Here is a 21,975-nt window from a genome sequence, read left to right as displayed (position 1 = left end):
CTTAATCTATTTTCTGTAAATAGAATAGCAATTTGGCTGTGTTACAGGTGTATAGGAGGGGGAAGGGGGCACACTGATGCCAACACACCTGCTCTCCAGAGGCTGGCGGCTGCCCAGGCAGCACCACACCGCAGACAGCAGTCACCCTGGAGGAGAGGTCAGCTGAAACAAGGTGTCCCTGTAAGTACTGCAGCTCCTTCTCCTTATGCCACAAGGAAGCTTCCGGATTGGCCAAAACCAATGCCTTCTCCAAGTCCTGCAGCTGGGCCTCTTCTAATAACCTGAGTGAAATGAGGATCTCATCAATAACTTTAATCCAGAATAAAGCCACATCAGGATCTCCAGAAATGTGCCTGCTTACCTCAACCTGAAATGGATCAGTTCCTCACTATTAAAAATCTTCTTAAGAAATGATAACTTGTGCTCTTCATTCATACAAGTTACCACAGCAAGACAATGGGCTGTGTACCTGCAGAAAATCAAAGTATATAAAGTCAGGACCTTAGGTTAATTCTAGCATGGTTTGGGAGTGTCTGGCCCGTGGGCCATATAAGGCCTATGAAATCAACACCAGCGAACATCACACACCTCACCAAATTAGCCTGACCAAATATAGCAGGCTAATTTTTAAGTTGATAATTTTGTAGGGCCCATGAATGTTATAAATATCTAAATGGTCTTTGGCAAAAAAAATAATAAAAAAATTTGTTCTAAAGAATAAAGAAAATGTGCTAGCCAACTGAATACTAGAAAAGGAAATCTCATAGAATTAATATAACACATTTAAGAGTAGAAAATACAAATCAGGCATAATGAATTGACAAACATGAAAAAGGTAAAACTCCACTCATATCATCTAATTTTTCTCTGATGTGATACGATTAAGGAAAGGGATGGTTTCCTTTCCCTCCTTATGCACACAATTCTATTCTCCCTCTACCATCCCCACTCTAGAAGCATAGGAAAAATCCAACAGCTACGTACCAGCGGACCAAGGTGTCATGGCTTCTGAGAAGGGGAACACACACACTCCAATCCCAGAGCTCCCGGAACACAGACTGCTCTTGCTGCAAAAACTTGTAGGCTGCTTCCATTAAGTCCCGGAGCTTCATCCGCCTGCGCCCATAGCGGACTGGATTAGCATCTGAACTCTCTAGGAAGAGTCTTTGAAAGACTGGAGAAGTGTCCTTGAAATATCTCAGAGCAAACCTTCAAAAAGAGAGTTGTTTTCATTTGCTAGTGAGGATATCAGTGTATATATCTCCACTTTGAGACAGGACAACAGAACATAACAGGAACTCTCAAGGGTCAGAGAACAGAGACAGATGCTAAAGCCATCTAGTTCTGAGATTATAACTGTTCAAGTTCAGGAACCAGAATTGTTGCATGAGATATCTGAGAGAATACAAATACCAAGGGCACCTATTTTCCAAGTGTTTACTACTAAAAATTCACTCATTTCAACAAACATTTTGACTTCTCACTATGAGCCAGACACTGTTAAATCCTGGGTATACAAAACCAGAGAGATACTTTCCTTGAGGAACTTGCTATCTAGTAAAGAAGACAGCCACTTACAGAAACAATGAGAGGCACACACACAAAAAGATTCAACTGAACCTGTAGAAGTTGAGAACAGACACCTTGGTTGCATCTTAAAAGATGAATAGGAGATGCTCATGAAACAAAAAGGAGTAAGATTGGAAAAGAATGACAAAAAGCTACAAGACATAAAAAAAACAATTAACCAAAAGAGCAATAGTAAGTCATTCCCTATCAGTATTACTTTAAATGTAAATGGTTTAAACTTTCAATCAAAAGACAGATTGGTTGAACATATTTTTAAAAACCTCAAACTATATGCAATCTATAAGAAACTCAGTCTGAAGATAAGGACACACAGGTTGAAAGTGAAGAAAAAAAAAATTCCAGCCCTGGCTGGTTTGGCTCAGTGGTTGGAGCATTGGCCTTTGGGTTCAATTCCCCGTCAAAGGCATATGACTGGGTTGCAAGTTTTATCCCCAGGCAGGAGGCAAAAAATGGATGTCTCTCTCTCCCTCCCTTCCACTCTATCTAAAAATCAGTGGAAAAATACCTTCAGGTGAGGATTAACAACAACAAATTCCAGCCCAAACTCAGTTGGTTGGAGCATTGTCCTATACACCAAAAGGTCTTAGACCCATTCCCAGTCAAGACACATACCCAGGCTGCAGGTTTGATCCCAAGTCAGAGTGTGTGTGGGAGGCTCTCACATTGATGTTTCCCTCTGTCTCCCTCTTCCTTCCTCTCTCTCAAAAATCAATAAAAGCATGTACTTGGATGAGAATTTAAAAAAACACATTTTTTTCATTCCATCCAAATGGAAATCAAAAGGGAGCAGGGGTGGCTACATTAATACCAAACAAGATAGACGTCAATCAAAAACTGTTAAAAGAGACAAAGAAGCCCAGCCGGTGTGGCTCAGTGGTTGAGCGTTGACCCATGCACCAAGAGGTCGCCAGTTCAATTCCCGGTCAGGGCACATGCCCAGGTTGTGAGCCCGATCCCCAGTGGCGGGCATGCATGGGGGGGCATGCAGGAGGCGGCGATCAATCGATGTTCCCTCTCATTGATGTTCCTATCTCTCTCTCCCTCTCCCTTCCTCTCGCTCTAAAATCAATAAAGAAAAGAAAAATAGCCCTGGCCGGTTTGGCTCAGCGGTTAGAGCATCCGCCTGCAGTCCAGAGAGACCAGGGTCTGGTTCCCGCTAAGGGCATGAACCTCAGTTGCAGTTTGTCCCCGGTCCTGGTTGGGTGGTGCGAATGGCAGCCACTCGATGTGTCCCTTTCACATCGATGTTTCTCTCTCTCTCTCTTCCTCTCTCCCTCCCGCTATATCTGAATAAAAAATGTAAAAATGTCCTCGAGTGAGGATTAAAAAAAAAAAAAAAGAAAAAAAGAAAGCGCTAACAGACTAAAGTATTCTCACAGCATCCTGACAAAGAATTTGGCAAAGGGTAAAAAAAAATGTGTTCAAGAATTCTATATGCAAAAATGGTAATGAACAAAGAATAACAACAAAATGGTAATAATGTGAGGTGAAGGACTTAACTAACCTTATTGTGGTAAAAATTCTACAATATATACATGCATCAAATAACCACACTATATTAAATTTACACAATGTTATACATCAATCATCTCTCAGTAAAGTGGAGTGGGAGGAGGGGGAGTAATGAACAATTGGCTTAAGCAAGAGAAAAAAAGAATGACTCGTTAAGACTATTGTGGCCCTGCCTGGTTTGGCTCAGCGGTTAGAGCGTAGGCCTGAGGAACAGAGTCACTGGTTCGGTTCCGCAAAGGGCACGCACCTCGGTTGCAGTTTGTCCCTGGCCTCAATAGGGGTTGTGTGGGTGGCGACCAGTCCATGTATCTCACATCGATGTTTCTCTCTCTCTTTTCCTTTCTCTCCCTCCTGCTCTATCTGAAGATAAATGCAAAAATGTCCTTGGGTGAGGATTAAAAAAAAAAAACGAGAACTCGAAATCCCACTCCACATCACTACCTATAGTTCACCACACATCATGCACTGACTCATCATTTACACATGGAATAATTTAAAAATAAACAAAAGAAAAAAAACTATCATGAGCACCACTGTAAGCTGCATTATATTATTTTGGACAAAGTAGGAGCATAAATAAAAAATAAAAATATACTGCCTTGGCAAAATATAAATAAGGGAAAGTAGGGATATGCCTCACATTCATTTAATAACATAAAATCTGAAGCTGATGGGAGACCAGATGTAGCTAATCTATCATTTTAATGATTCTAGAAGCACTCTACCATAAAGCCTTACAAAAATTTGGGGTTCGAGTTACCCACGTGCCAATTCTAAAGGACTGACTAGCACACCTTGTGAAATAGTACCACGGTCAAGTACACCTAAATGATAACCAAGTGAGGCCATAATCTGAGTCCTCAATCAACCCATACCATATGTTCCTGATTACCACATATGATGCTGTTCTTTACATTGCTACATATTTTCTAGTTTCATTAAACTAGGCCTATTTTTCCCTCCCCTTTTAGAAAAAAAAAAAACCTCATAAAAATTACGGTTTCCTCCAAGCCTTCATTTCTGATTCCTTCATTCAAGGACCAGACTAGAAATCATACTTCCAAGAAAGCCAAGTGTACTTATTGTGTTGATGAAGACTAATACATAAGAGATGGATTCAGAGATGCTCTCATTAGTACAAAGAACAACATTACTCATGTTTAGAGTAAAAGTTCTTTATCTTCTCAAGTCAAAAAACCCTTGACACTCATTTTCCTGCCTCTTTTGGCTATTCCACACAAACTATATTTTGCTATCAATTTAAAAGAGAAGGCCATGTGTTGTGGCATGTGTCTGTAGCCCTAGATACTTCAGAAGCTACGGCAGGAGGTTTGCTGAGCCCAGTTCTGAGCTATAATGTATTATGCAATAAGTTCACATCAATACGGTAACCTCCTGGGAGTGGGGGGAATTACCATGTTGTCTAAGAAATGATGAAATGGAGCAGGCTAAAAGAGAAATATATTAGAATCCAGTTCTAATACAACTTCTTACCATATTGGACAGATTTATTGAAAGCTAATCAGGATCCCAAGGCTCTTCTAACCCACGCCCTTCAGCTATTTCAGCAAGCAACAAATCTCATCCATCTGAAGTAGATGCTAAAACTCATTTAAATATGCCTTATATATATGTCTTGCCAGATGATTTGACCCTTTAGGGCAAGGGACATATCTTGGCCATTTTTCTTTCTTGATGGTCAAGACTTAAAAGAAACCTAGTAAATGGTCACCAAAACTGAGCTGGATAAATGGATTCTCTACAATTGTTTCCTTTCTGTATTTTTCCTCTTCTATCCTCAGCTCAGACTCAATTCCCAGGAGAGACCAGGTTCTACCCCCTCAAAGAGAAAGGTGAAGAAACCGTTACTCACGGGAGGACATCAGGATGGCTACCAATGAGTTTGCTCATTGAGACACAGAGTCGTTCGTGCAGATCGTGGTTGACTTGGCCTCCAGCTTTAATGGCTTCAGCATTCCTTTCCAGCAAATCCAAGAGGATAGGGCGCAGCTGGCGGCCAATCAGCACAGTGTAGTCCTTATCCAGAAGTAATTGTGCTAAGTTATTCAGGATACACTGGCGATCTTGAGGTGTCCACACCTGAAAGAAAAGCCAAAACAAAAGATCTAGCTAAACAATATTTGTTTGCATTGCTGCAGAAGAGCAAAGAGCTCTAGCTTAAAATCAAAATAACCAATTTCCAGAATTCATAAGTGAGTTTATCTTATCAAACATAGTGGGGGATGCCCTGGACGGGTAGTTCCATTGGTTGGAGTGCTGTCCTGTACACCAAAAGGTGGTGGGTTCAATTTCTGGTTAGGGCACATATTCGGTTCAATCCACAGTCCAGGCACGTGTAGGAGGTAACCAATCAATGTTTTTCTCTCACATGAATGTTTCTCTCTTTCTTCCTCTGTCTAGAATCAATTAAAAACAAACCTAAACAAAAAACCCACAGTGGGGGGGTTTTTACAACAGAGGATTAGAGTTCATTTAAAAGGCTATTACAAATAAGCATAAATCCACTGAGGTTTGAGGTAAAAGGACTGATACCGATTCCATGTAAAATGCTACACAGCTTCTTGAAAAATAATCTATGTTCAGGGTCGCAAAAATCTCCCAAGGAATCCAGTGTTTCCCCAAACTTCTTTGCTCTTAAAGGAAAATACAGGAATTAAATGAATACAAAATAATTTAATAACTGCAATTAATATGCAAAACTGCCAACTCTCTTGAGGAAAGGAAAGAGATTAAGAAATCAATTCCTGGGCACCACCACAAGTAAAAATAAAAAAGAAAGAAATTAATTCTTGGAAATAAATAAGGCTATCCCTAATAAAGGCTCCAGCCTCTGATAAATAAGCAGACTAGATCCAAAGTACACAAACATACTTTGATATGTAAGATAAAATAAACCACAAAATTCTAGTGCCAGGGTTCAGATGCCCATAAGCATAATAAGAAAACTGTCAAGTGTATAAAAGGTCTCATATTGCTAGTGAGTATGTAGGAGTGTACAGCCCTTACTGCCGCACAAAGCAACATACCACCTGACTCAGTAAGTCCAATACTATAAATTTATCCTAAGGATTTTCACACTAAACAGTTAAGAGTACAGCTTTTGCCGTGGCCGGTGTGGCTCAGTGGCTAAGCGTCGACATATGCACCAAGAGGTTGCCAGTTCGATTCCCGGGCAGAGCACATGCCCCAGCTGTGGGCCAAATCCCCAGTGGGGGGCATGCAGGAGGCAGCCAATCAATGTTCTCTCTCATTGATGCTTCTCTCTCTCTCTCCCTCTAAAATCAAGAGGGAAAAAAGAATTTAAAAAAAAAGAGTGCAGCTTTTGCTCTGGCCGGTGGGGCACAGTTAGTTAGGCGTCATCCCATGCACTAAAAGGTTGCTAGTTTGATTCTAGGTCAGGGCACGTGACCAGACTGCAGGCTCCATCCCTGGTGAGGGGTGTGCTGATGTATCACTCTCACACTGATATTTCTCTTCCCACCTTTCCTCTCTCTAAAAATCAATTTTAAAAATCTTAAAAAAGCCCTGGCCGGTTTGGCTCAGCGATTGGAGCGTCGGCCTGCGGTACAGAGAGACCCAGGTTCGGTTCCCGCTAAGGGCACATACCTCGGTTGCAGTTTGTCCGTGGCCCTGGTTGGTCGTGTGGGTGGCAGCCACTCAATGTGTCCCTTCACATCAATGTTTCTCTCTCTCTCTCTCTTCCTCTCCCTCCCTCCCACTCTATCTGAACAAAAAAATGTCCTCGGGTGAGGATAAAAAAAAAAAAAAGTCTTTAAAAAAAAGTGCAGCTTGAACATAACCTAAATATCATATGCAAAAACATAATTTTTTCCAAAGTTATCACTCTGAAAAGAAGAGGTCACCTTACACCTGAGTTGCAAAGTCTCCCAAATTATTAGCCATTCTCTTCATAAGAACACCTAATTTTGAACAAAGTACTAATGGGAAAAGAATGTTATCTTGCAATAAGTTCTATCAATATTAGTTCTGTTACTTCCGGTCAAGATGGTGGTATAGGTAAACGCTGTATCACTTCCTCCCACAACCAAATCAAAGTTACATCAAAGTTACAGCTAAACTACAGAACAACCAGAATTCAAAGCCACCTGAAATCAAGCTGAATGGAAGTCCTACAACTACGGAATTAGAGAAGCAGCTGCATGGAGACTGGTAGGAGGGGTAGAGGCAGTGGGGCTGGTCCCGCACCCATGTGTGGTGGATAAAAATCAGGAGGACACCTCGGCTGGGAAGGTCCTCCCTGAGGACTGAGTGGGTCCCCGTTCCACACCAGACGCCCCGCTCAGGGTTCCAGTGCCAGGAAGAGAATCCCCATAACTTCTGGCTGGAAAAACCAGCGGGAACTGAGGCTCAGGGAAGCTGACGTGGCTGGAGCCCCAGGCAGCTCCTTAAAGGGCCCGTGCACGAACTTATTGGACTCACTCCCTCTCAGCTTGGAGGGGAGGCAGCTCGAGGGGCGCCAGAGACATACAGGAAAGAACTGAGCTGTTTGGCATTGGAGCGAGGGCTGGAGAGGGGGCTTTCTCCAGGACAGATGTGCTGTCAGAGGCCTTTATTCCTTTGGTGAGCCCTTCCCTGGGGTGGCAGACAGTTGCCATATCTGGGACTCTAGCAACCTGGCTCACACTGGTAGCCCCGCCCTGGTGATTCCCTGAGGCCCCGCCCCACCCAACTTTCAGGCCCACCCAAGCTGTTGCCAGTTGCTTTACCATAGGATTGGCCAGTCTTGGATCCTGCTTCAGGTTTTCCTAAATTCTTTCAAACAAGCAGCATCTGATCTCAGCTAGCCCCACACCTCTCATTAAGTAATACACAAAAACAAACACAGGGAGGCAGCCAAAATGAGGAGACAAAGAAACAGGTCCCAAATGAAAGAACAGAACAAAACCCCAGAAAAAGAAATAAGCGAAATGGAGATAAGCAACCTAACAGATGCTGAGTTCAAAATACTGTTTATAAGGATGCTCAATGAACTTAGTGAGAACCTCAGCTAATTTAGTGAGGGCCTCGCCCTGGCCAGTTTGGCTCAGCGGTTAGAGCGTCGGCCTGCGGTCCGGAGAGACCCGGGTTCGGTTCCCGCTAAGGGCACGTACTTTGGTTGCAGTTTGTCCCTGGCCCTGGTTGGTCGTGCGGGTGGCAGCCACTCGATGTGTCCCTTCACATCGATGTTTCTCTCTCTCTCCCTTCCTCTCTCTCCCTCCCACTCTATGTACAAAAAATGGAAAAATATCCTCGGGTGAGGATAAAAAAAAAAAGAATTTAGTGAGGGCCTCAAGAGTATAAAAAAGGACCAATCAGAAATGAAGGATGTACAGTCAGAAATGAAGGAGGCACTAACTGAAATAGAGAATAATTTACACAGATTTAATAGTAGAGTAGGTAAAGCCAAGAAGCAAACCATGGAGTTGGAATATAAGGAAGCAAAAAACACCCAATCAGAACAGCAAAAAGAAAAAAAGAATTAAAAAAAAATGAGGACAGTGTAAGGAGCCTCTGGGACAACTTCAATGCGTGCCAACATTCGCATCTTGGGGGTGCCAGAAGGAGAAGAGAGAGAACAAGACATCAAAAACCTATTTGAAACAATAATGGCAGAAAACTTCCCTAACTTGGTGAAGGAAACAGACATACAAGTCCAGGAAGCACAGAGTCCCAAGCAAGATGAACCCCAAGAGGCCCACACCAAGACACATCATTATCAAAATGCAAAAGGTTCAAGACAAAGAGAGAATCTTAAAAGCAGCACGAGAAAAGCACTTAGTTACCTACAAAGGAGTTCCCATTAGACTGTCAGCTGATTTCTCAAAAGAAACTCTGCAGGCCAGAAGGGAGTGGCAAGAAATATTTAGAGTAATGAAAAGCAAGAACCTACAACCAAGAATACTCTATCCTGCAAAGCTGTCATTTAGAATCGATGGCCATATAACGAGTTTCCCATACAAGGAAAAACTAAAGGAGTTCATCACCACCAAACCGTTATTATATGAAATATTGAAGGGTATTCTTGAAGAAAAAGATAAAAAATATGAACAAACAAAATGGCAATGAATACATAGCTATCAACAACTGAATCTACAAACAAAATAAACAAGCAGAACTGAAACATTCTCATAGATATAGAGAACATTTTGTTGGTGGCCAGATGGGAAGAGGGATGGGGGAAAGGGTGAAAAAGGTGAAGGGATTAAGAAATACAAATTGTTTGCTAGACTGACAAACCTCAAAGGGAAGGGGGTTTGGGAGATGAGAAGAAATAAACCAAAGAACTTATATGCATATATGCATAACCAATAGACACAGACAACTGTGGGAAAAGGCGGGGGAAAAATGAGGAACATCTGTTAATACATTCAACAATAAAGATAAAAAAGAAAAAAATTAGTTCTGTTGTTTATAGGGTGCCACCCAAAGGATTTCATAAAAATGGAGGCAAGGAGCCCGGGCCGGTTTGGCTCAGCAGTTAGAGGCAAGATTGATCAACGTGTCTCTTTCACATCGTTGTTTCTCTCTCTTCCCTGCCGCCTCCCTTCTTCCCTCCATCCCTTCCACTGTATCTTTAAAAAAATCAATGGAAACATATCCTCAGATGAGGATTAACTAATAGCCTGGCCAGTGTGTCTCAGTGGTTGAGCATCAACCCATGCACCAAGAGGTCGCCAGTTCGATTCCCCGTCAGGGAGCAGGCCCAGGTTGTGGGACCAATCCCCAGTGGGGGGAATGCAGGAGTTGGCCGATCGATGTTCTCTCTCATGGATGTTTCTATCTCTCTCTCCCTCTCCCTTCCTCTCTTTCTAAAAATAAATAAAGAAGGAAAAAACTAAAATAAAATAAATAAAGGCAAGGAAATTTAACAGATTTGGTCACGATATACAGGGGCATGACCTCACATTTTCAACTGCTGAATATCCCTATAAATAAGCCCTCTAAATGTTATCTTTTTAAAATACAAAAATTAAAGTAATATAGTAAGTGGTTACACTGTGAGGGAAAAAAACACATCATCTACAAAATAAATAAAGCAAACAAAACCGTCCAAGAAATGTTATTCAAATGGACACTTGTAATCTAGGGGAAAAGTTCCAGAGAGGACATTATTTAATAAGCTTTTACTTCAAAAGGAAATCTAGAAAACTGTGTTAGAGGAAACAGATATTTAACTTTTAAAAAGTCAACATTATTAACTTTTATAATATAATTTACATACAATAAAATGCACCCATTTATACTTGGATGAGTTTTAAATATGTACACACTGTGTAACCACTACCTCAACTAAAGTATCAAACCCCAAGTTCCCTCATGTTCCTTTGCAGTCAACCCCCTCAGCCTAGACAACCAATGATCCATAGATTAGATCTGCCTATTCTAGAACTTTATATAAATTGAATCACATGTACTCTTTCCTGTCTAGCTTCTTTGCTCAGTATAATGCTTTGACAATTATCCATGTAGTTGTATGCTTCAATAATTCATTCCATTTCATTACTGACTAGTTTTTCACTGTATGAACACATCTCAATTTGTTTATCCATTTACATGCTGATGGATACTGTCACTGTTTCCAGGAATCATCAAAAAAGTTACTATGAACACTGGTATACAACAGACTTGTGGACATATACTCATTACTCTTAATATTTTTCATTACCTAAGAGTAAGAGTGCTGGATCACATGGCAACTATATGCTTCAACAGTTAATAAATTTTAACTTAAAAAATTTTTAAAGAATTTTTTCAGTGTTTAAAGTAAACTGTTTTCCAAATTAGTTGTACCAGTTTACAGTCCACCCGCAATGTTTGAGAGCTCTAGATGCTACAATACCCACAACCACACAGAATAGTCAGTCTTAATTTTAGGCAATCTAGTAAAGATGGAGTGGTATCGGGTGCTTTCATTTGCATTCCACTGATGACCAAAGAGGTTCAGAAGTTTTTCAAATGTTTAATGGCTTTTCAAATATTTAATGGCCATTCATTTATCTTCTTTTGTGATGTGCTTTTTTAATTCTTTTATGTACATGAATATATATTTTTTAATGTTTATATTGATTAGAGAGGGAGAGATGGAAACATCTATAGGTTGAATCCTGCACACCCACTACTGGGGATCAAGCCTGCAACCTGGGTAAGTACCCTGACCAGGAATCAAACTTGTGACCTCCTGGTGCATGGGAAGATGCTCAACCATCTCAGCCATACTACCCAGGCTTACTCCTAAATTGGGTTGTTTCATGTATTATCGATGATGCTAGCTAGGTTTCTGTAGATGCTCTGTAACAACCTGAGGAAGTTTTGTTCTATTCTTAGCTTGTTTTTGTTCTAATCCACCTTGTCTTTCAAATGCTCCTTTCTAACTTGTCTAATTTATCGGCATAAAATTGTTCATATTAGTCATTATCTTTTTAGAATCTATAGTGGTGGCCTTCTTTCATTCCTTGTACTTTGAATTTTTCACTTTTATTCTTTATTTTTTTCCAATCCTCACACGAGGACATTTTTCGATATTTTGTTCAGATAGAGTGAGAGAGAGGGAGGGAGAGAGAGAGAAACACTGACATGAAAGGGACACATCAAGTGGTTGCCACCCGAACGACCCAACCAGGGCCGGGGACAAACTGCAACCAAGGTACGCGCCCTTAGCGGCAACCAAACCTGCGTCTCTCTGGACTGCAGGCCAACGCTCCAACCGCTGAGCCAAACTGGCCAGGGCTCACTTTTATTCTTTTTTTTTTTTATCCTCATCCGAGGACATTTTTCCATTTTTTGCTCAGATAGAGTGGGAGGGAGGGAGAGGAAGAGAGAGAGAGAGAGAGAGAGAGAGAGAAACATCGACGTGAAAGGGACACATCAGTGGCTGTCACCCGCATGACCAACCAGGGCCGAAGGTCAAACTGCAACCGAGAGGCACATGCCCTTAGCGGGAACCGAACCCGGTCTCTCTGGACCGCAGGCCGACACTCCAACTGCTGAGCCAAACTGGCCAGGGCTCGCTTTTATTCTTTTTTTTTTTTTTTTTTTATCCTCACCCGAGGATATTTTTCCATTTTTTGTTCAGATAGAGTGGGAGGGAGAGAGAGGAAGGGAGAGAGAGTGAGAAACATCGATGTGAAGGGACACATCGAGTGGCTGCCACCCGCACGACCAACCATGGCCGGGGACAAACTGCAACCGAATTACGTGCCCTTAGCGGGAACTGAACCCGGGTCTCTCCGGACCGCAGGCCAACACTCTAACCGCTGAGCCAAACTGGCCAGGGCTCACTTTTATTCTTGATCAATCTTTTCAAAGAATCAACTTCTGGTTTCATTGGATTGCTCTATTATTTATCCATTTTCTATTTCACTAATTTCCACTATAGCCCAGTTGGTGTGGCTCAGTGGTTGAGTATCGACCCATGCACCAAGAGGTCACTGGTTCGAGTGCCGGTCAGGGCACATGCCCAGGTTGTGGGCCTGATCCCCAGTGAAGGGCATTTAGGAGGCGGCCAATCAATGTTTCTATCTCTCTCTCCCTTCCCCTTCCTCTCTCTCTAAAAATCAATAAAGAAAAATTATTTAATTTCCACCATTATCTTTATTATTTTCTTCCTTCAACTTATTTTGGGTTTAGTGTACTCTTCTTTTTCTTATTTCTTAGCATTAATCTTAAGAAATATCACTATTTCCTAATATAAGAATTTAATGTTATGGCCCTGGCCAGTTTGGCTCAGCGGTTAGAGCGTCCGCCTGTGGTCTGGAGAGACCCGGGTTCGGTTCCCGCTAAGGGCATGTACCTCGGCTGCAGTTTGTCCCCGGCCCTGGTTGGTCGTGCGGGTGGCAGCCACTCGATGTGTCCCTTTCACATCGATGTTTCCTTCTCTCTCTCTGCCTCTCTCTCCCTCCCACTCTGTCTGTACAAAAAAATGGAAAAATGTCCTCGGGTGAGGATAAAATAAAATAAAATAAAATAAAATCTTTAAAAAAAAAAAAAAGAATTTAATGTTATGAATTGCCCTCTAAATGCTGCTTTAGCAATATCCCACAAATTGTTTAAATTATCATTCAGTTCAAAATACTTTGATTCTCCCAGTGTTTTCTCCTGTAACCATCAATTTTTTCTTTTAATTTTGTTATTTAATTTCTAATATTTAGAGTTTTTCCAAAACATAATTTCAATTCTCCTAAATTTATTGAGATTTGTTTAATGACCCAGCATATGTTCTATTTTGGTGAATATTCAAGATGTTAAGAATGTGTATTCAGCCCTGGGCGGTTTGGCTCAGCAGTTAGAGCATCGGCATGCGGTACAGAGAGACCCCGGTTCGGTTTCCGCTAAGGGCACATATCTCGCTTGCAGTTTGTTCCAGGCCCTGGTTGGGTCGTGTGGGTGGTAGCCACTTGATGTGTCCCTTTCACATCGATGTTTCTCTCTCTCTCTCTTCCTCCCTCTCCCTCCCACTCTATCTGAACCAAAAATGAAAAAATGTCCCCGGTAAGGATTAGAAAAAAATATGTGTTTTTTTTTTTATTGATTTTTTAGAGAGAGAGGAAGGGAAAGAGAGATAAAAACATTGATGTAAGAGGCGGCACCGGCGCTTCCCCGCCGCTGGGCGCGGCCGGCCGCCCCCGCCCTCGAAGCGCAGCGCCGTCGCCATGTCTTCCGGGCCAGCGTGCACGCCCTGCAGCGCCTGGTGGAGCAGCTCAAGCTGGAGGCCGGTGTGGAGAGGATCAAGGTCTCTCAGGCCGCTGCAGAGCTCCAACAGTACTGCGTGCAGAACGCCTGCAAGGATGCCCTGCTGGTCAGCGTTCCAGCGGGAAGCAACCCCTTCCGAGAGCCCAGATCCTGTGCTTTATTCTGAAGACTGGAGGAAAGAAGTTCGCTGAGGAATGCTCAGGCGCCAAGAGAGGAATGACTGCCTCCAAGTCTCAAGAAAACAGTTTTCTCTAACCAAATGACTTTCCTATGACCTGGTCCAAAGCCAAAATTCTACAGAAATTTGATGAGTTTCAACTCAAATAAGGAAACTGGGTGAAGAAGTAGACAGACTTTTAAATAATGGCCTGGTTTGTTTGGTGAAATGCTTTATAGTTAAGACAAACAAACACTTTACCACCAAATATACAAAAGTGCACCTCTTTCATAAGTGAATTACTAGTGTTTCTATACTTGGAGTATTATATATGTTTTATTTACTGGATGTTTACATTTTGAGGAGAACATTTTTGTTTATTGAAAAAAACTCGAATATTTTAAATTTGTTGTTCCTAAGATATTTACACCATGACAAAATTTGTTCTTTTCTCATGAATTTACAATTTCTAAATGAAGGTAAGCCAATGTACAATTAAGGGGGGGCGGCGGTAGACTTTATTAATCAAGTGATGTCTTGATTTTTGTAAGTGAGAGATTGTTTTATTTTTAACACTAAATATGGAAGCTGTCTCTTAGCAAACTTGTTTAGAGAGACAAACGTGCTGTGTATTGGATCTCCCCAGTCCGTGTATGAAGCAGATCTGATCTTTGTCTTCTGAAGTTCCTCTACTTTATAGTTGTGGTTGTACTTTAAAAAAATACTGTATTACTTTATGCCTTTCAAAAATGTTTAAAATGTGACTTACAGAACACTGCAAATGATTAAAAACAAAGCAATGTGAAAGTCTCACAACTAAATGAATTCTTAATGTCCTAAGTGTTTTATTTTGATGATGTGCCTTTGATTTGATTTGAGACACTTTTAAAATGATACTTTGTGTTTGTAATAATCTTTGAAGGGCTTGGAAATAAAATGTCTGCCTAACTCATCATTTTCTATGACAGAAAAAAAAAAAACAAAAAAAAACATTGATGTAAGAGAGAAACATCCCTTACTGGGGATCGCTCGATCACAACCCGGGCATGTGCCCTGACTGGAAATTGAACCAGAACCTCTCAGTCCATGGGACAATGCTCAATCCAGTGAGCCACAATGACCAGGCTATCACTTTCTGATTCATGTATTTTGATACTTTTATTGGGGTTACACACATATTTAGGGTGTTCCTTAATTTTTCTCTACTGATATTTGAGGCTGGATAATTCCTCGCTGTGGGGGCTAGTTTGTATTATAAGAGGTTTAGTATCCTGGCCCCTAGATGCCAGTAACACCTCCACCACCACTTGTGACAACCAAAAATGTCTCCAGATTTGCCCCTCAGAGTAAAATTTGCCCCCCAGTTGAGAATAACTGGGCTGGGTTAAAACAAACAAACACACGCGCGCGCGCACACACACACTTCAAACACAGAATGAAAATATGTTTTACAGAAATTTTCTTTAAAACAAATTAAAAACTGCCCTGGCCAGTTTGGCTCAGCGGTTAGAGCGTCAGCCTGCGGTCCGGAGGGACCCGGGTTCGGTTCCCACTAAGGGCATGTATCTCGGTTGCAGTTTGTCCCCGGCCCTGGTTGGTCGTGCAGGTAGCAGCCACTCGATGTGTCCCTTTCACATTGACGTTTCTCTCTCTCTCTCTCTCTCTCTCCCCCTCCCGCTGTATCTGAACAAAAAGGAAAAATGTCCTCAGGTGAGGAAAAATTAAAAATTAAAAAAATTAAAAACTGCCCTGGCCAGTTTGGCTCAGCAGTTAGAGCGTTGGCCTGCGGTCTGGAGAGACCCGGGTTCAGTTCCTGCTAAGGGCACGTACCTTGGATGCAATTTGTCCCCGGCCCTGATTGGATTGTGTGGGTGGCAACCACTCAATGTGTCCCTTCACGTTGATGTTTCTCTCTCTCTCTCCCCCTCCCACTCTATCTGAACAAAATATCGTAAAACGTCCTCGGGTGAGGATAAAAAAAAAAATTTAAAACTAAACAGCACTTCTTATACCATTATAGAAAGCTTGGATTTTGATTCAATGGGGAACTTCTATGAAGAATGGTTACAGGTAGATTTGTCTTAGTAATAATAAATTAAATGACCATTGATTGCCTCCCGCACGCATGAGCCTGACCAGGGCCTGGGACTAAACTACAAATGAGGTTTCCCAGGCAGCTGCAGATCTGAAACAATTCTGTCTGCAGAATGCTCAACATGACCCCCTGCTGACTGGAGTGTCTTTAAGTACCAATCCCTTCAGACCCCAGAAAGTCTGTTCCTTTTTGCAGTGAAATGAATCTTTGAAGGTGTTCTAAGCCACTTCTCTTGTACGGATGAATATTCAAAGAGAGTTAAATTGGAAACCTGTATAAAAAAACGTATCTTGTAACATGTGCCATACTATTCAATCTTCTGCTTTTGTCAGTCCTTAACATCTACCTCTCTGAATTTTCATAAATTTTTGCTCCACAAGGGTGATTATACACTGGCAGCAGCACACAAATAAAGTAATTAGTATAACACACATATTTTTCTTTTTTTAAATGATCAGAACAGGTAATCTAGAGAGAAAAAAAGTGAGCCAGTGGTTGCTTGGGAGAGGAGGAAGAGCACAGTAATGAGAGATGATAGCTAAGAGGTATGGCAAAAACCACTAAACTGCACATGTAAATGGATGAATTATATAGTACATGAATTATATCTCAATAAATCTGTTTTTAAAATTATTATTATAGTTCACATGTACTGATTAGTAACAAGGTGGCAGGCACATTGTAAGCTCCTCACATGCACTATATCTAGATCTCACAATAACCTATTTACAGCAATAACAATAGACACCACTTTTATTGATAGCACTTACTATAGTCTAGGTAGCTAATCCTCACAGCAACCCATAAAGTAGGCAATATTATCTCCATTTTACAGATAAGAAAACTGACAAATAAAAAAGGGGCTAAGGGGAGGGGGGAATCACTGGGGGAAAAAAGGAGAATCATTTGTAACAAAAATTAATCAATAAAAAAAAAAAAAAAAGGGGGCTAAGGCCCTGGCCAGTTTGGCTTAGTGGTTAAAGCATCAGCCCACGGACCAAAGAGTCATGGGTTTGATCCTGGTCAGGGGCACATACCTTGGTTGTGGTTCATCCCCAGCCCTGGTCAGGGTTGTGTGGGAGGCAACCAGTCAATGTGCCTCTCTCACATCGATGTTTCTCTCACTCTCTCGCTCCCTCCCTATCTGAAGATAAATAGAAAAATGTCCTCGGGTGAGAATTTAAAAAGGGGGGGGGGGCCTAAGGTCTGCTCCGCCAGAGTTCAGTTGGTTGAGTGTCATCCTGTGCACCAAAAGGTTGGGCATTTTTGTTTTGTTTTTTTCTTTGTTGATTTTAGAGAGAGACAAAGGGAGAAGGAGAGATAGAAACATCAATGAGAGAGAACATTAATTGGCCACCTTCTGCATAACCTGCATTGGGGATTGGGCTCACAACCTGGGCACATGCCCTGACGGGAAATCAAACCAGTAACCTCTTGGTGCATGGGTCCATGCTCAAACACTGAGCCATACCGGCCGGGCGAGGTTGGGTGTTCTGATTCTGGGTCAGGGCACATACCTAGGTTGTGGGTTCAATCCCCAGTCGAGGAGCATATGGAAGGTAACCTATCAATGTTTCCCTATCTAAACATATCCTCAAATGAGGATTAAAAAAGGGATGGGGGGAGCCCTGGCTGGTTTGGCTCAGCCATTGTAGCATCACTTATGGACCAAAAAGAGTCACGAGTTCGATTCAGGTCAAGGGCAGATACCTCGGTTGTGGTTTGATCCCCGGCCCTAGTTGGGGTCATGTGGGAGGCAATCAATGGATGCGTCTCTCTCTCAAATCTTTCTTTCTTTCTTTTTCTTTTCTCTTCCTCCCCCCCATCCCAATATCTCCCTCCTACTCTATCTGAAAATCAATGGAAAAATATCCTAGGGTAAGGATTAAAAAGGGGGGAGTGGGCGCTAAAGTCACAAAGCTAGCTTCAGACTAAGGAATCCATGTCACAGAGTCTGGCCCCAGAGTCCCTGCTTTTAACTATTCTCTATAACTATTTAGCTGCTACCATGTGAAATATAAAAAGACATTGAGCCTGGCTGGTGTGGCTCAGTGGAATGAGCATCATCCCATGGACTGAGAAGTCCCTGATGGACTGCTGGTCAGGGCACAGGCCTAGGTTGCAGGCTCTATGTTTCTCTCTCTCTCTCTCTCTCTCCCTTCCTCTCTCTCTAAAAAAAGCAATAAAAAAATATTTAAAAAAAAGAAAAAAATTTAGATTTTGGGGTATTAGGTAAGTTTTACCAAAGGCCCCAAAAACAATGAGAAAGAATGAATTTGATTTACAGCCATACTTCAGTTCCGGTACTCATACATGCCAAACACTCTGCTCTTCCTGAACACAGATTGTGATCAGGAAGGTAAGGATATGTGATATTGTGATTTATAACAAGAAATATATATTTTGTCTTTGACTTCATCCCAGGCATAGACCTCCTAAAACCCTTTGAATTTCCTGCAATAGAATCAAGAAAGATGTCATCTCTTAGGTTAATGAGGTGCATTTGGAAAAGTACACAAACATGGAGCTGGTTGCCAGAACCAACTGTTTGTTTAGAGGGCTGAAACTTTCAGTCCCACCCCTCTAACCTCTGGGGAGGGTAGAGGGGCTACAGACTGAGTTCAGTTATCGATGGCCAAAGATTTAATCAACCATGCCTACGTAATGAAGCCTCCATGAAAATCTAAAAGGAGATGATATGTTGGAGAACTTCCGGGTTCTGAGTGGCGCACTCAGAGTATGGAAGTTCCAACCCACTTCCCACATACCTTGCCCTATGCATCTCTTCCATCTGATAGTTTCTGAATTATAGCCTTTTATAATAAACAGTGATCTAGTAAGTAAAATGTTTCTCTCAAACCCAAGGAAGGGGTAGTTAAAACACTTCAACCTACAGATGATCAGAAGCACAGGTGACAACCTGGTCTTACAATTAGCATCTTCAGCCCTGGCCAGTTTGGTTCAGCGGTTGGAGCGTCGGCCTGCGGTCCAGAGAGACCCAGGTTCGGTTCCCACTGAGGGCACGTACCTCGGTTACAGTTTGTCCCCGGCCCTGGTTGGTCGTGCGGGTGGCAGCCAGTAGATGTGTCTCTTTCACGTCGATGTTTCTCTCTCTCTCTCTCTCTTTCTCTCTCCCCCTCTCCCTCTCCCTCCCTCCCACTCTATCTGAACAAAAAATGGAAAAATGTCCTCGGATGAGGATAAAAAAAAAAAAATTAGCATTTTCAATGGGAACAGAAGGGCAGTCTTGCAGGACTGAGCCCTTAACCTGTGGGATCTCAAGCTATCTTCACGTAGAAAGTGTTAGATTTGAATTTGTACGTCAAACAGCTGGTATCTGAGAACGGCTTGGTGGTGTTGGAAAACCCACACAATGGAACTGGAGTCAGAATTGTAGGATGGTAGTGGTAGTAGAAATGAAGAGAAATGAACAGATTCAATATTGAGAAAGTAATAAAATCAAGAGAACTTGGCTATATGTGAAGGAAAAAGAATGAAGTGTTGAGGACCCTCAGTTATCTATAATACATGGCTGGATAGAGAGGTAATATCACCAGCTTGGATAAGGATCACAGAAGAAAGCACAATCCTAAAACCTTCCTTCTAAAAGTGAGGCAAAGAGTTTGGCCAGTGTGGCTCAGTGGTTGAGCATCAACCCATGCACCAAGAGTTTGCCAGTTCGATTCCTCCTCAGGGCACAGGCCCAGGTTATGGCCCGATCCCCAGTGGGGGGCATGCAGGAGGTGGCCAATCAATGTTCTCTCTCATCAATGTTTCTATTTGTCTCTCACTTCCTCTCTCTCTAAAATCAATAAAGGAAAAAAATGGTTTTTAAATAAATAAAAGTGAGACAAAGAAAAGGAAGGCAAAAGGGTCCCAATCTCCTTAATTCAACTGAACTTTCTAGTAGCTTTTGAGTCCAGTAGCATTATTAATACAGTCTCGGAATCTACATTAGTGGTTCTCTAAAACCTCATCTAATAAAGGCTACAAACCATTTCCCCACCCTGCTCTTAACAGATAAACACCAATTTTGCATCCACACAGTGGTGTGCAATCATAAATCCCCTATTGCTTGTCCATGATCCCTAGATTCAGAAACTGCTCTAAATTCTAAAGCCCATTTATAAACAAAAATACCTCCAGCAACAATAGATAATTCTGGAGACTGTCACAAGCTCAGCTCATCTAAACTAATTATCTCTTTCCTTTCTCCAGCCCACCAAAAATCCATTTTCTTTCTAGACCTCCCCACTGTTAGCAATTCCCTTCACTGGGGGCTCACAGGCCAGAAACACGAGATATTTTCCACTCCTTCCTCCTCTTTGTTTCACGTGTTCATGCGTTGTCTCCTAACATAAATGCCTCTCATGTTAGTCCCCTGCCCCTCCAGACCCAAAATACTGCCATAGCTTCCTAAGCAATGGGATATAAACAGCCAATGCATTTGTGACTAAGTTATAGATACTGGAGTTAGAAAAATATATATTCTATTATGAAGAAGCTCACAGATACTAGGGGTGGGTAAGCATAAATAGAAAGTTAAAATACAAAGTAAGCAGGCTGGTGTGGCTCAGTGGACTGAGTGTCCGCCCATGGTCTGAGAGGTCCCAGTTCGATTCCGGTCAGGGCACCGGCCCAGGTTGAGGGCAGATCCCCAGTAGGGGGTGTGCAGGAGGCAGTGATGGATGTTTCTATCACTACCTTCCTCACTAAAAAAAAAAAAAAAAAAAAAAAAAATCAATTCAACCATCCAAAGTGAAAAAATGTATGATGAGGGCCCCCGAACTCAGACTGGGGGGGGGGGGTGGAGGAGTGGGAGGGAGATCAATGAGAAAAGGCTCTTAAAACGCCCAAAACCCATTTCCCAGAATACTCTAATTTACTTCATAATTACTATGGTACCACGCAGTTATCCCTAACTGTCTTGCTTTTTACTTCAGTTGTTTTCTGTTTATGAACTGTTTCCAAAAATAGATGTTAAATTCCCTAGGGACAGAGATTGTGACAGCTTTATTTACGTCTCCCCCACAAAATCACACAGTGCCTTAGATACAGCGGGAACGCAATCAATACTTTTCAAAGGATCGAAAAGAATGAAGAGGGCAAAAAGGAAAAACATTAATCCAAACAAACACGGGTGTCTGGATCCGGGACACTTAAGTAACACACATGGCGAAAGGACAGACTTCCACCTCATTTACGGAAAAACAAACCACATTTCTTTCCGAAGGCCATGTCTGCCCCACGGGGTCAAAGCGCTGCATGGGGGTCAGTGGAGAAAGAAAGGGAAGGCTCCCCAAATGAAAAACAAAGACTCTTTCTAAGCTCCTCAAACACGGGCGTACGGCTTCGCCACTGGCCAGCCCAGGGGAAGCGGCCAGAATGACAAGACGCCCCTTCTCTCTCCCTTTAAAGCAGGACGTCACCGCGCAGGGCCGCGGGGCACGCGCGAACAGGGCGGCCGGGGTCGGCCGGGCGTTTTCCCTCTGGTTCGGGTTCTTACCTGCTTGGCCAAGAACCTGCCCAGCTCGCTACGGCTCTTCTCGTTCTTGGCAGCGATTAAACGCAGTGGCGCGGCCGCTACCTCCAGCGAAAGGTGCTCCATGACCGCGGGTCCTCTATCCCAGGACACGAGGCGCTCCCGGCTTCACGCTCAGAGCCGCAGAGCCACGGGGTTCCCGAGCCGGAGCTGCCCCCAACTACGCCCCCCCAAGCCAGGAAGAGCGGCCGCCTCAGCGCCGCGAGCACCGGGAGAGCTGCAGCACACGTGGGGGAGCACGCGGCGCTCTGCGTCATCAGCCCGCGACGCCGACGGCGACGGCAGGACGGTCCGGCCCGACCCCACCCCCTCGGCAGCGGAAACGCCTGGCGTCCCTGCTGTGCCAGTTCCAGTGGGGGAATTCAAGCA

General features: G+C 42.8%; 2 protein-coding genes across 2 annotated transcripts in view; one reads left to right on the top strand and one right to left on the bottom strand.

The window, feature by feature from the left end:
• MDN1 (midasin AAA ATPase 1) overlaps nt 1-21,767 on the bottom strand; it is a 156,996-nt gene extending 135,229 nt beyond the window's left edge. The window contains exons 1-5 of the mRNA XM_036247864.1: nt 21,571-21,767; nt 4,976-5,202; nt 985-1,209; nt 362-469; nt 89-281 (exon numbers count right to left, since the gene is read on the bottom strand). Coding sequence (XP_036103757.1) covers nt 89-281; nt 362-469; nt 985-1,209; nt 4,976-5,202; nt 21,571-21,672 — 855 coding nt within the window. The 5' untranslated portion in view covers nt 21,673-21,767. The remainder of the gene's footprint in view (nt 1-88; nt 282-361; nt 470-984; nt 1,210-4,975; nt 5,203-21,570) is intronic.
• LOC118621254 (guanine nucleotide-binding protein G(I)/G(S)/G(O) subunit gamma-10-like) lies at nt 11,013-13,983 on the top strand. Its single transcript, XM_036248600.1, has 2 exons — nt 11,013-11,020; nt 13,789-13,983. Exons 1-2 carry the CDS (start codon nt 11,013-11,015, stop codon nt 13,976-13,978), a joined length of 198 nt encoding a protein of 65 aa, XP_036104493.1. The 3' UTR covers nt 13,979-13,983.
• Nucleotides 21,768-21,975: the final 208 nt, after the last annotated feature.

The sequence above is a fragment of the Molossus molossus genome, unplaced genomic scaffold (assembly GCF_014108415.1).
Source record: "Molossus molossus isolate mMolMol1 unplaced genomic scaffold, mMolMol1.p scaffold_m16_p_8, whole genome shotgun sequence".
In the NCBI taxonomy this organism is placed as follows: Eukaryota; Metazoa; Chordata; class Mammalia; order Chiroptera; family Molossidae; genus Molossus; species Molossus molossus.
This window is presented reverse-complemented; position numbering and strand designations above follow the sequence as displayed.